Source organism: Ptychodera flava, chromosome 15 (assembly GCF_041260155.1).
Source record: "Ptychodera flava strain L36383 chromosome 15, AS_Pfla_20210202, whole genome shotgun sequence".
NCBI lineage: Eukaryota > Metazoa > Hemichordata > Enteropneusta > Ptychoderidae > Ptychodera > Ptychodera flava.
This window is the reverse complement of record NC_091942.1, coordinates 3,211,349-3,230,208: the sequence shown is the minus strand read 5'-3', so window position 1 is coordinate 3,230,208 and position 18,860 is coordinate 3,211,349. Positions and strand designations below refer to the sequence as shown.

Genomic DNA, 18,860 nt, shown 5'->3' with positions numbered 1-18,860 from the left:
AGCAGGAAAGGGCAGTGTGTTCCTTGTGTGGAATTTGTCATGCCATTTTCAGACGTGATAAGAATTACAGATGTCTGAAAGACCCGAAGCATAATTTCATAAGGTCTTGTAATTTTCAGCCATTTATTATATCATACAGTAAAGTATCACATAGGGACCTATTACTTACAACTGCAAGGTGAAGGTGTCAAAACACCATAAATCTTCTGACTTTACATGTAACTAAAGTGTTATGAACATTTTTACTGTCATGTAAAATAACTCCTGATTTGTATTCAGGCTGTTGTTTTCATATTTAATGTATCATCAGCGGATGGCAGCTACTTTTGGATATCATTTCAGTGTGTTTGTTCCATGCTGTGCCAAGTAAACTTCAATCATATGGATAAATCCATTTGCCAACACTAACATGATGTTTGTGAAGCCACCCTCAGTGAGAAGGTAAAAACCAGTCATTTCATGGTTTTCGAGGGTAGAACAACAAAGTGTACCTGATGAAATAGTTTACATTTTGTAAAGCATCGAAAATTTTTTCCAAGGACAATTTAAATCGTTCTGAACATAATAGAATCATACATTTGAAATAGCAATTCCTTCATGTTTTGAAAAGTTTAGTTGGGTTTCTCCACATCTCAAAACTTGAATATACTCAATAGATTATACTGCAGGAGCTACCACTGAGGATTGCTCACTTATTGCAACCTATATTACTATTACACAGCTGTGCACGTATGTACTGTCAGAGGAACCCAGGGAGTTACTCTGCAGCCCTGTACAGATAGAGTTCACAATTCTTCTGTCGACCAATTAATAATTTTTCATCTATATTCATATCGCGTCACAGTGTATCTATGAACAGCATTCACACTTCATTAAAGGGCCTAATATAATTTGGAATTCTCCGTGTGATGTCAACTCTCATGTGCCAAGTGTTAGTCTCCATAGCAACCTGCTGTGTCTTATCAGCAGTGCGCCAAGGATGTCAGTTACAGACTTGCAGCAAAATGGTCAAAGATATGATGTGAATATTCGCCAGGTGCCATGAACATGGTGCCTGGGGTCCTGTCTGACAATCCTTCTGTAACCTGAATGATTTTATCTCAGATCCAAGCTGAGTAAGCAGCATCTGAGGCATAACCCTGTCTCAAGATACAGACAGCAGAGATGATGACCCGATAAGCAAAGCATCAAAAATGTTTTGTAATACTTTTAATCAGGTGTCATGTCCAGAAGACTTGAATGTTAATCAGCTACTTCACAGTTCACGGAACATTCACCTCAAAAAAAAAAATTTTCTCCAGGTTTCTTTCACAAAGGGTTAATGTCCCCTCATCTGGAAAATCTGTAGGTGTTGGGGATTTGGTTCTGATTCAAAGGGAACCACAATAAATAATTCAAATGAAAGTCATGAAGTGTTTTCAACGATTAGCAAATCAAGGTTATAGCATTGATCAAATATCAAATGTAGAAGAAAATTTTTTCTGGCTTACACTTTTCCATCTTGTAAATTTTAACATATTAGAAGCTTGCACAAATCATTCACCCATAATTCTTGTGAAAAAAAAAGTGAAATACGATTTTGTAATCTGTAAGCAACCTTAATAAGTAAATAGTCTTTTAGCTGAAGCACATGTTTCTAATTCTACAGATTGGAAGCTAGTTTTGTCATTTACTGTGGCTAAAGGTAGAGGATTAACTATGTGATGTTACATCATATAGGCAGTAATTTGGTTGCAGAATGCCAATATCAATACTACCATATGTGTATATCAACATTTTAATATCACATTGTAGAGGGGGACATGGCGTATGTTTATGTTCATTTCAGGAGGACTTTGTAAACGTTGGGGATTAGCACAATCACATACTTTGGAAAAGCATTGTAAAACTTAACAATAGGTAAACGAATTATATTTAAAACATATCAAGGACTCAATTATACTCAAGAAATTCTGTTTTGCCAAATACTTTCAATTCATTTCCACATAAGGCAAAGCATTTGTTGAAAAATGTATCCTATGCATGTTCCCATGCTTTATTTACATGAGTCTCAGTCAGATATCAGAAAAAACTACAGAATCAGTGGCTGCATGGTTGTTCATTCCTTGACATTGTCATTGAATTTTGCCAAAATGGTCAATTTTGTATAATTGTACCGGTGCCAGTTTATGGCACATATAGAATGATTAAAAGGTCTCCTTTATCAAATCCCAACACCCTAACAGTAACATGCTACTGTCATCATACTGTTGAGTTTACATCACTTTGTTTATTCCATATGCAAGGGTTTTGTATGGGAAGATTACAGTGCATGGTGATTTTTTTGAAGAAACGCTATTAGTATGTGCTCTCTATTACAAATTCATAAATCACAGTTTCTCTTGTGGACATATTTGTTTTGATATTCAAGTGCTTTTTACAAGTCTCATTCATGGGTTTCTGATCCACTGCAGCATCTGTTAATATCTTGTTACAGACATGAATCTTGTAATGAGAATGTCGTAGCTTACAAATTTTTATTCTACATGCCTCACAAGGGGTAAATGTGTTCACTCTTACCTAAGTCTGACATCACTTCAATTATAATGCAGATATATATCTTGTTCACATTGGCAACCCAACTGAAATTTGGGCCGACGCAAAATAACTGTCCTTTTGGGATTAAATTTGGTCCATGTCCACACTGTACCGGTACCAGAATTAGGGCCGACGTAACTTTACCTTCCTTTGTGACCTCTGACCTGTCAAAGTTCAAAATGGCGCATTTGAATATGGCACGCTGTTTCTACTGTTCATGATTTTCCTGTGTTTTTACGCACAAGAAGGGCAAATATGACTACCACTCACCCTTTTAATCATCGGAGAGATCTTCACCATTTATTGGATGAGCATATGGTATATATAAGACCGCGGTGGAGAAATAACCAGTGCGCGGCATTTTTGACATGCCTCTCTGCCAGACTCTGGTCTATTACGTGCACTGTGGAATCAAATGACATGGTCTCGTTTGCGGAACAAAGATTGGTGGGAAGTTCAGCGTACATGGGATGATATTAAAATGTAAAGACTGGATTGAAAGCTTTCGATAGGTGTAAACTTTAGTTTCAAACGTCGTTTGTTTTGTGCGAATAGGGTGACTAGTTCAACTTCGATCCATAGCGGAGGCCTGGTCAACTGGGACCAGGGCCGACGTAACGTGTCCACACTGGCGATTTGCGTCGGACCAAATTTTGCGTCGGCCCTGAACCCCCCCTTCTAACCGGGACCAAACTGAGTCGGCCCAGGGCCGACTCAGCGTGTCCACATTGGTTTTTTACGTCGGCCCCGGCCCTGGTTGGGACCTGGGCCGACGCAAAGTCGTCAATCTGAACGTACCAATATTTGAAAAGTTAAATTTGCATTGTCAGTGAACTTAAAAAATAATAATAAAAACGAAATTGCAAAAAGATGAAATTATCAACATTGTTTGTAATGATTTATGGAGAAAACTATTGTCATGTTAGTGCTCAAGCATGTTACTTTGACAATATATTAAATTTCCCGAGTGTATAATCTTAAAATAATCAAACAGCTTTATATCTATATATATATATGTATATAGACACAGTGGAATTTAGCTGTTGTAATATTGCAAAACAGTGCAACGAACACTATTAAATCTGAATATGTTGCAATGATAAAAGCAAATAATTCCCAGTATATGCAATAAAACATTTTTTCTATATACATATTTTCCTTATTCATAACGTACTAATCCTTCATATTCAAGTGAAATGTTTTCAATATAGTCATTCAATCATGGGGTTGATACAGTAACATCTGTCACAGTGATAGACGAATATGTCTTTAATGTATACGAGGTTTTGCAGATTTGGGTTAACGTCACCTCAGTAGTTCAGCCGGAAGTGTTTTGGTAATAGGTTTTGCAAATGGCCAAAATATAACATTTGATGGACTTGATGAATTTCCAGCAGTTTTTGGTACTCATGCTGTTGTGAACAACTGAAAAGAAAGTGTATATTTGTGTCTTGATGGAAGAATAGAACCATGATTGCAGTGAATATTGCTAAGATCAGCTTCATTCGAATCTCTTAAATTGTAAAATTTTCATCAAGGAAATGATCATGATTAGTTGTGCAGCTACTTGTACTAAACTACTGTATGCATACACCTGATCCCCAGTGAAACGTCATAAAAGCCATAGCTACTGGTTGGTTTTCTTTGTGTGACAGATTTTTTACTCTTGTTCAATCACTCCAGAGCATTACTTATGCCCAGTGTTAATTGGTTTCTTTTAATTTCTCTTGTAACCTTTTGATGCTGCTCAGAAAGTACAAGTGTAGCAAAACTGATACAACCTTATAAAGTGTTATTTGATATTTGTATTTGTAAGTTAAATGTAGATGTTTTTCCCATAGTAACTGCTAGTTTTCCAGACTACCGTATATATTTAGAGTCACCCCATTTACATCTCTGTTGCCTGTCACTTTTTATGTATTTTTCAGTATTTTCCTTTTTGTGACATACTTTTTCTAGTTTTATCTCCAAATTATGGTGGAATGGTGCCCACAACCTATATGTATGTATTGTTAAATGTTATTGTTGATAGCTGTATGTCTGCCAGTCTGTGTGTGTACAGTGCCCTTTCTCATTGTTGAGAACCAAATTCTAAGGTATTAATAACATTACATATCATACAGTGTGTTGTGCTGGCATGGCTGATATTTGAAACTTCAGGGAAAAATGTCAGACCATATTTTTGTTTTTATGCAACAAAGTATGTGAAAGTATTCCCACCCATTATGGCTTTTGTTCCTGCATATCTATCCCACAATATATATTTGCATTATTTTCTCCAGCTCTCTTTCACAAGGGGAAATGTCCCCTTCAGCTTGAAAATTTTGGAGAAACTTGCTCTGATAGAGAAGGTGCATAATAAATAATGCAAATTTAAGTTAAGTTTTTATGAGGTATCATAATAAGGTTATTGAGTACCAGTAGACGGAATCTCAAATTCAAGACAGCCTACAGTTTCTTGCTCATATCCATCCTGTAAATGTTTAATATATTTGAAGCCTACTTATCATTGACACTTCATTGATATGTATGTACATTCAAACACAGTTTTCTATTCTGCAGGTATTTTTAAATGGGTTAAATCAACAGTGTGATGTTACATCATTGTAGAGGGAGACGTGGCCAGCATTTATGTTTTTTTAGGGGGATTTTTCACATTTGTACATTCAGGAGTAAACACTGTATACACACTGTTTAGCATCTATCAAAATGCACCTACCAGGTGTAGTTACTTGTAATAGCGTACATTTGATGCAATTATTTCTTCTCCTATACACTTTATCACAAGGTGATACATGTACAGTATGCCCATACTGTGTGGTCATTTGTTAAAACAAAAATCTGGGCATTTCAACATTGCTTTAGATGTTGAATTTGCTTGTTTTTGTGATACTCTGAAAATGTCAAATAAAAAAAGTGGCTCGAAATGTGGAACTCCTGTATATGACTTGTACATTGTACTTATCATACAGTGTGCAATTAATATGAAAATTATCATCAATAATTGAATGGTAATGGGAAATGTTAGAACCGCAGGTGTTTACACTGAAACTAATGTTGTCCAATTGGTAGTTGACTTCACTGGGGACAGAAAAATACTTATGCTATCAAAAACCAAGGAAACAGGAGCAGCTGGTACTAGGTATTGTATGTCAAAAATCTACATATCACATGCATGTATAGGAAATGTTCTACATTGATCACTTTCATCAACAATTAACGTTTTTCATCTTGCTTTCAAACTCACTCCATAGTGTCCAGTAATGAAAAAATTACATTGCTGCAATCAATGAATCTTGATATATATAATGATTATTCACAATTACATAATAATCAAATTTACTTTCTATATGTTTTCATTAAGTTAAAAATTTTGATATTGATAGTTTATCCTGTCATAGTCTGGTTTATATAGCTATCTGTATTCAGATTGAAACCCCAATAGTGTAATATCCCGGTATAGAAAAGTTGCAACCCTAAGACAGCAGGGATTTTGCGTTACAATTTTCCTTTCTTGATTGCCAAGCACTGAAGGTATGTTTTTAATTATCAGCTAAATGTGAAAGTAAATTACAGTAGCTCTTGAATGTTCAAGAATTATCACTAAGTCCTATTGCTTCACTGAAAAGTCTATCAAACAAATGTTATATCCAGCATCTTCCCTCACAAGAAACACAATTGTGAACCATCTACAACATTTGGTGAATAGATGAAGGTCTACACAATGGCTCTGGATGTGAAAGAAAATGTTGCCAAATCAGCTGTCTATCCATGGCACCCATATTGGATCGCACTGTAAAACGAATTGATGTGCACTGACCAACAGCAAATACCCTCTGTGGAGTAGGATGCACCCTCTCTTTTCGGAACACCTAATGCCCTATGATTTCTACAGCTTTGACATATTTTGGTCAAGGTTTAAGGTATTTAGCTCGAAATCGTATGCAATGAAATAAAATTACTTTCCAAAAATAAAGTGCTATTAACAGTAAAAATGGTGTAACATATTTATATACACCAACTTTTTTACCTGAGATGAGATTTATGTGATCAGAAGCAACAATGCATTTAACCTGTTTCACGGCCTTAGTAAAAGACTGATTGAAGAAAGTACGTGAATAGACTTGAAAATCACAATAGAGATGAGCTAAGCCTTATACAATTTAATTAGTTATTTGATTTGTACATTGAGGAAATTCAAATATTGTTGACAAATTTTGAATATTAGATTGGCATGCTCTTCGAATGTGTCGGAGACGATAATTAGATCGAACTCTGAAAGTGTACTGGTAACTTCAATCAATATCTATTTGTATTACAGTCGTACAGGGTAAGGCTTATGGCCTAACAGTTGTAAACTTAAAGACAAAGATGCGAGATGAATACCACATTCCTTTCAAATGTAATTTGAACATGTACATGTAAAAATCACAGAAGAGAGTGTGTGGTGAACGTAGTTTGACATGTAAAAATTATAACTTGATGCTATGAATGAGCAGTAGTATTTGAAATCCTGCAATCACATTGGCTTGGTACATTCAAGCAGGGTGTATTTGACATACTGTTAATTGCCTTTATTTAATGAGAGCAGTATTTTACAACATACATGTATACTGTAACTGAATTTGTATCAAGTGTGAACAAAGGTAAAAACTGTCTCCTTTTTCTGATACCGGTATGTGAAAAAAGAGTATGTATATACACATATTAAAGTTATCTTCTGAAATCAATATGTGACACTGGAGCAGAAATCACTCACACAGAAATACAATTTGAGATTCCCATTTGAAAAGGTTTTCATTTTAAAAATGTGAATTGCCTTTGCAAGTTGTTTTGACCAATTAAGTGTCATGTGATGTGTGAAACTCATCCTGTCCAGACAATAGATTCATCAATGCCACAAGTAACAAGTAGGTGAGATTATCTGATTATAACACTCAGTGATAGGAGAATTTACTCTAGTGAAATTACTGCTGACCCTTTGATTTTCATATTCATATTGCCATAGCCTTGCCTCATTGACAGAACATGACAAGTACAGCTAAAGATGGACAGAGCGTCAATACTGTTGTCATGTTAACGTTGTCTGATGGAAAATTTAGAACTCAAAGTTTCCATGCCATTCATGTAAAGGAGTCTAATAAACTTGACTCTTTCAATTGAATAAATGCACATTTGAACAAGCCAGTTCATGTTAAAGGTCAAAGTCCGTATCAAAAATTACTTAAGAGTCATTAGATTGAATTGCATCTTTCACTTGCAATATCAAAAGGTCATCATCTATTCTCAAAATGCAAAGTTGTCAAAGACCCTGTGCATACCGGCATCAGTGAATGCATGAGTGAAAATATATAGTACTTTTACTTCATCTATCAACATCACATAATTATAAAGCTCCAAATCATAGTCTTATGAAGTGACTGTCCAATTCTTGTAGGAGATTTTGTTTATTTAAAGATGTGTAACAGGGTCATTGACTCATGGAAAAATATAAAATTTACACAGTGTTCATGTACAGTTTATAAGCTACTGTAGACTATAGTCTATAGAAGCTATTGGGATGGGTATCCATCTGGCGTCAGTCTGTATGTATGTATGTATGTATATATGTATGTATGTATGTTTGTGAGGCGTCCATCCATTCAAATATCTTGAGAACCGCAGTACTTACCGATTTGATATTTGTTTTGTAGATGAAAAATATGATTATGAGAAACAATTTTTTTTTTATTTTTTGATATTGTTGAAAATATGCAAATTAGTGCCAAAAAAGGCACTTTTGGTAAAAAATCTTCTTCATAACCGCTGGTCAGACAGCTTTGTTATTTGGTATACAGGTCCAAAGGGATAACCCAACTTAGATTTGTTCAAATTGTGATGAAATATGTAAATCTGTATTTTTAAGGAATTTTTTTGCCATTTTTGGTCAAAACTTTATTTCATCAAAACTGCTCATCTGACAGCTTTGATATTTGGTATACAGGTTCCTACAGATGAACTAAATATGATTATTGAATATATGATGAAATCTGATATTTTGTATTTTGGGTGCAATTTTTGCCATTTTTGGTCAAAATATTTGTTTCTCAAAAGTTACTCATCTGATAGCTTTGATATTTGATATACAGGTTCCTAGGCTTTATCTTAATGTTGTATATTGAAATTATGATGAAATATTCAGTTTTGTATTTTTGCAGCTAATTTTGCCATTTTTGATCAGGCCTTCCTGAAATGAGCTATTAAAGATATCAACCTTCTTCATCAATACATGTGTCACAAAAAGTTACTCTCTACATAACACGGCAGAGCTCTGTCGATTGTTGGGTCGCTTGTTTTTTCAAAACCGCTGGTCAGACAGCTTTATGAATATTTAGTTTACAGGTCCCTAGGATGACCTTAGTGAGATAATTTCATACAGTCAGGAAATACTTAATTTTGTATCCATGTCTATAGTATCTTCAGGGACTTTGGCCCTATGTTTATTGCACTGTGACACATAGCCGGTATGAGTGTTAATTTTGCCAACACATTGACAGTACTGTTTTGTTTATCATGCAAGTTCAGTCAATTATTTAATATTTTCCATCTTGTGGCATAGTGGGAAAAGATAATATCTGTAGCATAGTTAATATTTACGAATTATTTATCCATAAAAAAAGTTAATAAAAAATATTTGATATTGGCATGATGTTTTTGCTTCTGTAGGACAAAGTGTTCTAAAAGTTTGATCATTTAAGTCCTCAGAAACATTATACGATAAATCTTTAAATAACATTTTTACTCTGTACAGATTGAAAACATTTTCATATTTTATGCAGAAAGTTAATGAGAGATGGAATTTCTGTCAAACGAATTTTGTGATTGGTGTTATTCCTGTTCAGATCAGGGGATGAGTAGATATGCTAGGCATACCATATGGTTTTCAATTGAGGAAGATCTTGTATTGAGAGTTACACAGAAATACCAGTTCCAATTTTAGATACAGACTGCCTCTAAAAATGCTCCTGTCATATTGGATATAAGGCTCGTACGTGATGTCAGATGTGTTTGAAGATATTGGTAAACAAGGCTAGAGATCCAACTCCAGTGTAAAGCCCAGCAATCTTTAAAAACAGCTGACAGACCAAGTTATATATACCATAGAAAACGGTTTTAAAAAATTCAGTGTTTTTTTATGGAGATTGCTAATCAACAATGCACACTGGCACAAAAATGATGGCGTCCATTCACAATAATAGAGTTATGATATTTGAAACTGAAGATATCATTACAGTTCAAATATTTAATATATTGCTTCAAAACTCTGCATGTTATTTTTGTTCAGTAAGAGGAAAACATTTCTGCAGTATAAAGATTTACATACCAGTATATGTCAGGCAGTCCTTCGGTCAACAGAAGTAAGTGAATCAACCAACTCACGTACAAAGGAAGATGGATTAGGAAAGTGTCTGTGTCATTTTATTTATACAGTTATTGAATATTATTGCTGGTATTACTACTAGAGTATTATCGATAGTGTTTTCATGAATTTTTGCAAAATGGCAACTTTCAATGAGTTGAAGTTAAGAATGTTCCTCAGTACAGAATTTTGACTGGTACCCATACTGTGTTATTGTGTTATTCTTGGCCATTTTTCAACATTGAACTTTGCTTTTGCCCACCTAGAATTACTCAGTATTTCAAAGGAACATCCCATCTTCAAAATGTTTAAATTTGAATATGATCACCATATGGAGCCATGGAAAAACTTGTGTCAAGAAAACATGTTACTTCATTTGAGCAATGGCTGAAAAAATCCAATAAAATTAGCTTTGAATACACAATACAAGGTACGCTATAATGTGGTCACTGACATATGTATCATCTAGGAATCATGTTGAATATTTCATGATCACCTGCTCAAAGCACACCATTGAAATATTCATGGTGGGGAAGTGCAAATACTGTGTCTTGGGACACGGACTAATACGTATCAAGTTGTCAGTACAGTCCTTTCCAACATGTCATCTCACTTTGATTTGTCAAAATGTGCTTTTCTTCCTATTTCATGTCATTGAAATGTCCCAGTTGCCTCAGATTTTGAAAAAAAAAGTTTTTGGTTGGAGAGAGACAGCTCAGCGTAGAAATGATTTATCATCCATATTTCATCACCACCTGAAAAAATATGCTGAAAATAGGTTGTTTTAATAATAACGAGGTTCTTGATCTCCCAGGAGAGAGTACGATGATTTGAACCAAATCTGTATTATTCATGTCATCATATTGTTTGATGAGTTGGACGAATGGCATTCCATCTGTGGCATGTGCAAATCCTGTCATAGATGATTGGTATTATTTTTGACGTCGTCATCATCATCATCATCATCATCAACATCATCGGTTGGTGCTTGTAAAGAATTTCATGTCATCTGTTGATGTAATTGCTTCATTATGGCATGTGTGTTATCACTATAGTTCCAAAGTGAATTTGCATTTGATGAGAATGCATCACTGGGAAAAACAAACATGAAAATTTAGGTCACAAGACAATATATGGCATTCGATAAACGATCTCACCATGGTGAACATGCATGAAGTTTGTCAATGCTGACAAATCCAAAATGTCTCAAGATGTTAATTGTCATAAAAGGCTACCAGATTTTACCTTTATGCCTTAAATTTATAAAAATCACATTTTTAATTTTAATTTTGTATTGTAAAACATAATTGGACATTATAATATACCATTTAACTTTGATGTTAGCTTGTGTCATCATTTTTATGGTTATTATAAAGGTAGCATTTCCTATGTCGTAAAGGTATTTGTTATTCCCATTAAATAAAGATTTGAACTAGAAGGTGAAAGCAAAAAAAAAAGAGGAAAGGTGACATTCGGTTTATCATAAAAGTGAAGTGGTGCGTAAAATTATGTCAATATCCACTTGTTTGAAGTAAGATGTAATACTGGCGTATGGTGAAAATGTAGACCCTGCATTGTGTTATGTTCGCTTTACTGTGCCTTTTTTTGAGAACATTTGGCAAATGAGCCTGGAACTGTATTGATTACCTGTGTGTGTGTGTGTGTGTGTGTGTGTGTGTGTGTGTGTGTGTAGAGTGTTCAATATTCTCGTTAATTTGTGTCAGGGTTTATTGAATCCACAAGAACCACTCCTGACCTTTATTTTAATCTTCTTAAAATGTTTATGCATGTGACATCATCTGTTCAGTTTCTGTTCAGTTTCAGCACTATATGGAAAGTCCATGGGATATGTCAGCAATTGATTTCATTTCTGGATCTTTTGCTTTGTCATCCATTGAATAATTTAGTTATTTTGAATTTTATCTTCTTTAGTAATCATATTACAAAAATAATTTTATTTTCTTGACTGAAAATGTTGCTATGTTGAAAATGCTGCTCATGTTTTGAGTGCAAAGGTAAATGTTATCATAATGATGCAAAGTAATGTAAAATTGTCATCTTCCTCATAAATGATTTTGCTTGTCAGCACATTCAAGTCCAACTCCATCAAATAAACTACGGTATGTTCTAGTACGGCAAGGTTGTTTAGAGTTCTATGTAATATCATTTAAACTGCAGTCCATTCTGTACTAGTCCAACTTTGGACTTAAAAAAATGTATATTTTCAAAATTAGACCTAGAAATCCACCAGCACCTGGATAAAAACATGTCCTTTCTCTACAAGAGTGTCTGTCAGATGGTTATATTACAAACATTATTTGACTTATCCAATGATCAGAGTCTGAGTATTGCGTTCCCACATAAAGTCATATTTGCCATTTACGGCAGCAGCAATTTGAAATTCTGTAATATCCACAGATTCAATGCAATATGACATTAGCTGTAAGGGCATGGCTCCATGTCATCATGGTGTTGTATCATACGGTAGATTACATGATAAAAGGTGTCTAGTGTCTAAATACATTTCTCACTGACACTTCAGCCTGTAACCTCAAACATTTTCCTATCTACCATATACCTGCAGGCAAAACTTCCTAAATATAGCACCTTTTCCCACCAAATACTTACTATACCGGTATATTTTCAATTGCTCTAAAGTTTTTCAATACCAGGCGTTTTTATTAAAATGATCAATTTCATGACATAATTGTTGCTATAGCAATATGTTCAAAGTAAGTTTCATTACAATTATTGTATTTTTGAGTTGCATGATCATCAAATGTCAGCTAAGGCTTTAAGTATGCTATTTGACCATCTCTGTTGATGATTATACCGTTATGCCTCACAGAGAACATGATTTTCTGGTATACTGGTGTCGTTCAGCTAACACAAACATCAAAGCCTCATAAAAGTGATGCCATCTCATGTCATTAGATTAATTTCAGCTTGTGTTCTGGTGGTCATTCATTTGAAACTTTTCTTGTAAGCAAGGGGTGTCGTCAAGCTGTTACCTCAGATGTACCCATTTTATACATAATTGAGCCACGTTTCATTTCTGAGAATTTCTGTTGTTTATGTTAGATAACATATCTTGGGTTCCATGCACACACATCCAATGTTAAACTTCCTCAATTATGATATTCTTATATGCATTAGTGTATTTATGACAGTTGTTTCAGTGTGCAAATCAACACGTAATGAGTCATCACCATTATAGAATATTCATTGGCCTAAAATTGTAAACAAAGTATACACACAAAGTGTGCATAGCAGACACCGAAGTGACAAGGTAGAGTGAAATCAGCAGTAAAATAGATTTCAGTAAAAAGTTAGAAGTAAGGTAAACTAGATTTGATCTTGAAGAAAAGAAAGACAGCCGAGGGCAGGGTATATGAGGAAGGAAGACTACCAAATTGAAACCTGCATGTTCCTTCATAGAGAAGTGGTGAACACATCAATGCACAGACATAGCACTGTAATGAATGGTGTACCTTGGATTTTGTTTTATGCAAAAACTTTCAGCTGAGTTCCCATGGGGAAATAAGCAAATAACATCTTAATGCTGTGACAGACATACATGATGACTCTCTGTTGTTTATCATGGCATTTCATTTGCCAAGATATCAATCATACCAGTAGATGGTGAATGGCCTCAAAGTGGCTGCTAATACTGCTTTCAGTGAAAAAACAATTCGTAAATAATTGTACTTCCTGATTGCAATGGATGTCTCTGGTTATTTAACTTTCTGGAGTGTGTACGGTACTTCCAATGAGGCTATCGGTAATGTTCCTCTACAACAGTTGATGTATCTCTGGCTTTCCTTCCCCCTTCCTCTTCTGCCTCCTTGCTATCTCTCATTTCTTTAAAAAAATATGTAAAAACTGTCATCTTGATGGATTATTATTCATTATGACAATTATCAATTTTATTGCATCCATTGTTATCCTACAAGTCAATATTTTCATTGCAACTTTGCCTCAATTATCTGGAAGTAATGAGCACATTGCAACAATAATGAAATAAATTACATCCTCGTTTACTTTGATAAAATTGATTTGCCTGTCGTCCTTTTGCCTTAGTTGTGTCTGAAGTAGCAATACAAAGGTCAACTGGAAAATCATATTTAATATCGGTATCAATGAATGAATGAGGTTCTGTTAGAAAAGAGAACCCTGACATGTGTAACAGCTTGATTATACTTGTAGCTGCTGATTGTAATGTCCATTGGACGCAGCTTTGTGCAAGGATTTGCACGGGAATTTTCAAAAGCTACCAGACATCGTTATTCTGTTGTAGAACAAATAACAGAAACATTTCCATCTTATGACCCCAGTTCTGCATACATCAGTCTGATTACAGCATTGAAAACAATGGGATTGCATAATAATGTAGTAGCAAAAAGGGATAAATTGTCTATTGTCGATTGACGCAAAGTATTTCCCCATACAGTGTCATTGTCTATATACCCTCCATTGTCTCTTTACCCTCAACCCTGGAGGCAAATATGGGGAGACTTTTCTTAATGATGACTTGGAAATTTAGAATATCATGCCTACTGCATACCGTAACATTATGCATATTCAATGCAATAGGCCTATCTTTCTTCTGTTTGGTATGTACATTGTCCAAGAAATCACATGTGACCTATGGACCTGTGTTTCCTCTAATTTGTAATGAGATTGATGTGATTTCACAGGCAAGATCAAAATCAATGTATTTTCTATCAGATTTTGATGCAGGAATTTTCATTACCAATGAAATTCAAAATGATACAAGGATATTGATGTTTTTTAATCATTTTATGATTAATGACTTTGGCAGATTCTACTGTACAGTAAGCATACACAATAAAGAACCAACAACTATCTCCTGTAAAAGCTGTTAGAGCAAATGGATATTGTAAATTGCAGCAAAGCTTTGGGAAACAGCTGCTTCCTTACAATATTCAAATACATCACTGAGATGAATGGTCAGCCTACATACAATCTGCTAATGTTGTGCTTTGTTAACTTCACATTGCATATACGCTTTCAATATTTTGCTTGCCAGATAATGATGTACAGCCTGAAATATTTGATTTCCTTTCGTTTCTTTCAGCATGTGAAATGAGTGTACACAAGCGATGTCGGAAGTTGGTTCCAAATCTTTGTGGATCTGATCATACCGAACGAAGAGGAAGAATATCTTTGAAGGCCCACTTCACAAATAATAAACTCCTGGTTGAAAGTAGGTTACCTCCTCTTTGGCCTCATGGTGGCGCTCTTGCCTATCCTCTGTAGATATATGTCATTTAAGTAATGCTTAGGCTGTGTGATGGCCCGTTGAAAATTCTGCATTCATTTTATTGTCATGTCAAATAAATTGTCAGATAATTGATGGTTTAATCCGATGAATGTGAACTTCGTTGCCATGGTTATTTACACAGAACAATTGATCCCGCGGCCAGGTCATCTACTGACAGCAATTGAATTTGGAAAAAAGCGTCATGAAAATAGACGTCACAAAATAATATGCTATTATATCAGTGTCGAAAACAATGGGAAAAGATGTTCAATTAATATCCATGATCACATTTCAGTCTCTGGTCAATGTGTTGAAAATATTCAAATATACAGGCTGCTTTTCTCTGTCATAATGCAAGTTATCCATGTATTGTAATTGATGACAGTTGATAGGGAAAATGGGAAAGTGTACCATATGTAGCTTTGAATTGGTTATGAATGAGATGAATAGCAGAACCCTTTATTGTTTACACGAATAAGCTCAAACAGTTTTATTTTTGCAGAGTGTTTATAAGCTTGGTACACATCATTGTTTGTTAATGCATTTGGTAATAGTTTCATAAAAAATAAAACATCTGAGCTCTGTTCCTGCAAATGTATATAATAGTGAATTGAGACGATATGACAAAATTGGTATTAATCTTGATGGTTGTAGCAGGGGTTTTATGAAAAATTCTTTGCCAATTCAGGGGTTAATCTTTCAAATAGAGCTGTTAGAGAACACATTAATAATAGCCATACTTGGCAGAATTCACATTGATATGTCATTTTTACACCTACATGAAACGCTCAAAGTCATAGTTGACGTTCTTAGTTCTTAAAGTGACATTGATTTTCTTGCTAAGTACCGGTAGATGCATTTTGACATGTCGTGCAGTATTGGAAAATGATTCCATATCCTTCTATTAACCACAGTTGTCAACATTTCAGCAAATAAGGTCATGACCTCGTAACAGGGTCACGACCTCATCCAGGGTCCCAACCAGATAGTTGTTTGCTGTCTTAACAAACTGACATTAATAATTTCAGCCAGCAATGGAATACAAGAGTAAAACCATGTACAGCTAGAAGTACAACTGTTTGATTTGCTCTACTGGTCACCATGTCATCTAGGGTACATCCTGACCATTTAAAAGGTTGTATGTAGAACATGATGGGGTCAAAGTTCATTGAAACAGCATTTCCTGCATAAAGTCAGTCCTCTCACAGTGTATGATCTGTGAAGTGGGTTTTCCAAAACAGTCTATGAACTAGAACTTCAAAAAACTCTTATTAAAAAGTAAATGTCTGATAATATGCAAACTTTTTTGTTTATGATTTATACTTTTCCAGTAAAGATACACTTAATACTAGGGCATGAAGTCACTGCATATTAAGTCACAGTATTTACCTTGTATTCTGTCTGTAGTGCAAAACCCAGAGTCAGACATTTCTACCAGCAGTTTGACAAGAAATTGACCTAGCTTTAGAGTAAGATGTCATTTTCACTCCAGTCTTTGGGTAAAATAAGTTGTTTCTCCTCTAAAATGATAAAAATGGTCTTTGAATGAGCTACATGAAAAGTTTCTGATATGAAGTAGCAATTATAGCAGAGTTTTGGTCCAGAATGTCTATAAAGGCCAATATGAAGTGATGTGCCCAGAGACAAGCAATTATCACCCAGTTTCTGACATATGTAGTCAGCTATCTGTCACCTGTACAAGTATGGTAGTACTTATCTATAATAATGCAGTATTTCAAGCCTTTTTAGCCGACAGCAAACTTCAAACTACACTGTGAGTTTTGTTCCTAATTAAAGATGACATATTATGTATTATCACACTCAGAAGATGCAAATTTATTTTGAGCAATGTGACATCTTTAAGTATGCACTAATAGGTATAATTAGTAAACTTAGTCATTTTCCCATGTAGACATAAATTAAAGGATCCATTGGTTTGACTGCTGTTAGAGATTGCTGGTAGTCGGTTTACAGGTACTTTATGCAGTCTCCTTATGTATTTTGTCTGCTCAAGGCATGTGGTTTTTTTCATTTCAATCAAAAGAGTAGTTTCTAATTTTTTTCATTCCATAAGAAATCATTGTTGGCTTTCTGATGCCTAAGGCAACCTGTTATTTAAAACAGTTAAGGAGATCACTGTAGGGAAATTGACCAATTTGCTTGCACTGCTATGGTTGTAGTCAGTGATGTTGAAGCGGCTAATTGGTCAAATTATCCAATTCAATTCATGAGCAATACTGGCAAGTGCAATTGCAGCTTCAACTCAGAACTAACACTGTACATTTTGATACTGCTGTAAACAAACTACCGTATACCATTGCAATCTATGGAATACGCCGTGCCTTTGTACCATCTTTACATACTGCCATAAACAAACTACATTGTATATCATCGCAACCCAATACCCAGTGCCTACGTATTGTCCTTACATACTGTTGTAAATGAACTATACCATTGCAACCCTACATATAGTACCCAATGTCTACGTACTGTCCGTACATACTGCTATAAATGAACTATACCATTGCAACCCTATGTACGGTATAGTACCCAATGTCTACAACTCTACTGTTCCTGACATGATTTGCACCATCTATCACGAAAGCATAGACAGTAATCAATATAGCTATTCTAAAAGAAGTCTCTCAGTGCTAAAATTATCAGAGGTTGTCCAGTGCCAAACATCACAGGACTGGACATACCAAGGCTTCTCTGTGCATCATACCCCGGTATACAGGTATAGATGTGTTTAAAACTATACAACACAATATGACCCATGCAATGCCTCTTCTGTAGTGTTTATAAGTACATGTCCATAGCACAGCTATAGGATCATGCAAAGCTACATATTTTTCATAGTAAAATTACCAATTTTTCATAGTAAAATTACCATCATCTTTCATGCAATACTCAGATACATTGCTTGAAAGCTTCATTTGCTGTGACTGTTTTCCAGGATTTTTGTTGTGTTTGTAAATGCAGTTTCTACTGTTCCACTCCTTGAAGGGACAAAGTCGACCATTTTTCATGAATTTTGTTTGATGCAAGATACTTCTTATATTGTTTGACATGTTGAAAGATACTGAATAAATAGGTGACCATGCATATATTCAACCCCAGTTTTTAGACAAATTAAATGAAACTATCGCGAAAATGAATCAGTGGTCATGAGCATTAATTCATTTTCAAGATGGTTTCATGTATCGCATCTAAAACCAGGGTCGAATATATGCATGGTCACCCATTCATTCAGTATCTTCAACATGTCAAACAAAATAGTATCTCGTATCAAACAAAATTCATGAAAAATGCTTGACTTTGTCCCTTTAAAGCTCGCTGAGAAATTCAGCAGTGTTCAACATGGCAACGTAGACTGTATATGTATGTGTGTTGTTGACAGCAGAATTTTAGTCCTGACTTTAAGTTATTTGTCAACAGTAACAGTGATTATTATACATCTACCATCAAGAACAATAGAATTTTGCATGCGCTAAAAAAACCCTATGGAACGCCTGTTCCGTACGGCTAATCAAGGTGCCCCTACCCCTGTGGCTGTATCTGCATTTCACTGTTGGACGGTTTCTCAATGTCTCGTGCTCT

General features: G+C 34.9%; 1 protein-coding gene across 3 annotated transcripts in view; it reads left to right on the top strand.

Annotated features, from left to right (window-relative positions):
* LOC139150907 (protein kinase C beta type-like) overlaps positions 1-18,860 on the top strand; it is a 178,444-nt gene that overhangs the window by 105,673 nt on the left and 53,911 nt on the right. For all 3 annotated transcript variants that reach the window (XM_070723369.1, XM_070723367.1, XM_070723368.1), the window contains exon 5: positions 15,075-15,203. In XM_070723369.1, coding sequence (XP_070579470.1) covers positions 15,075-15,203 — 129 coding nt within the window. The remainder of the gene's footprint in view (positions 1-15,074; positions 15,204-18,860) is intronic.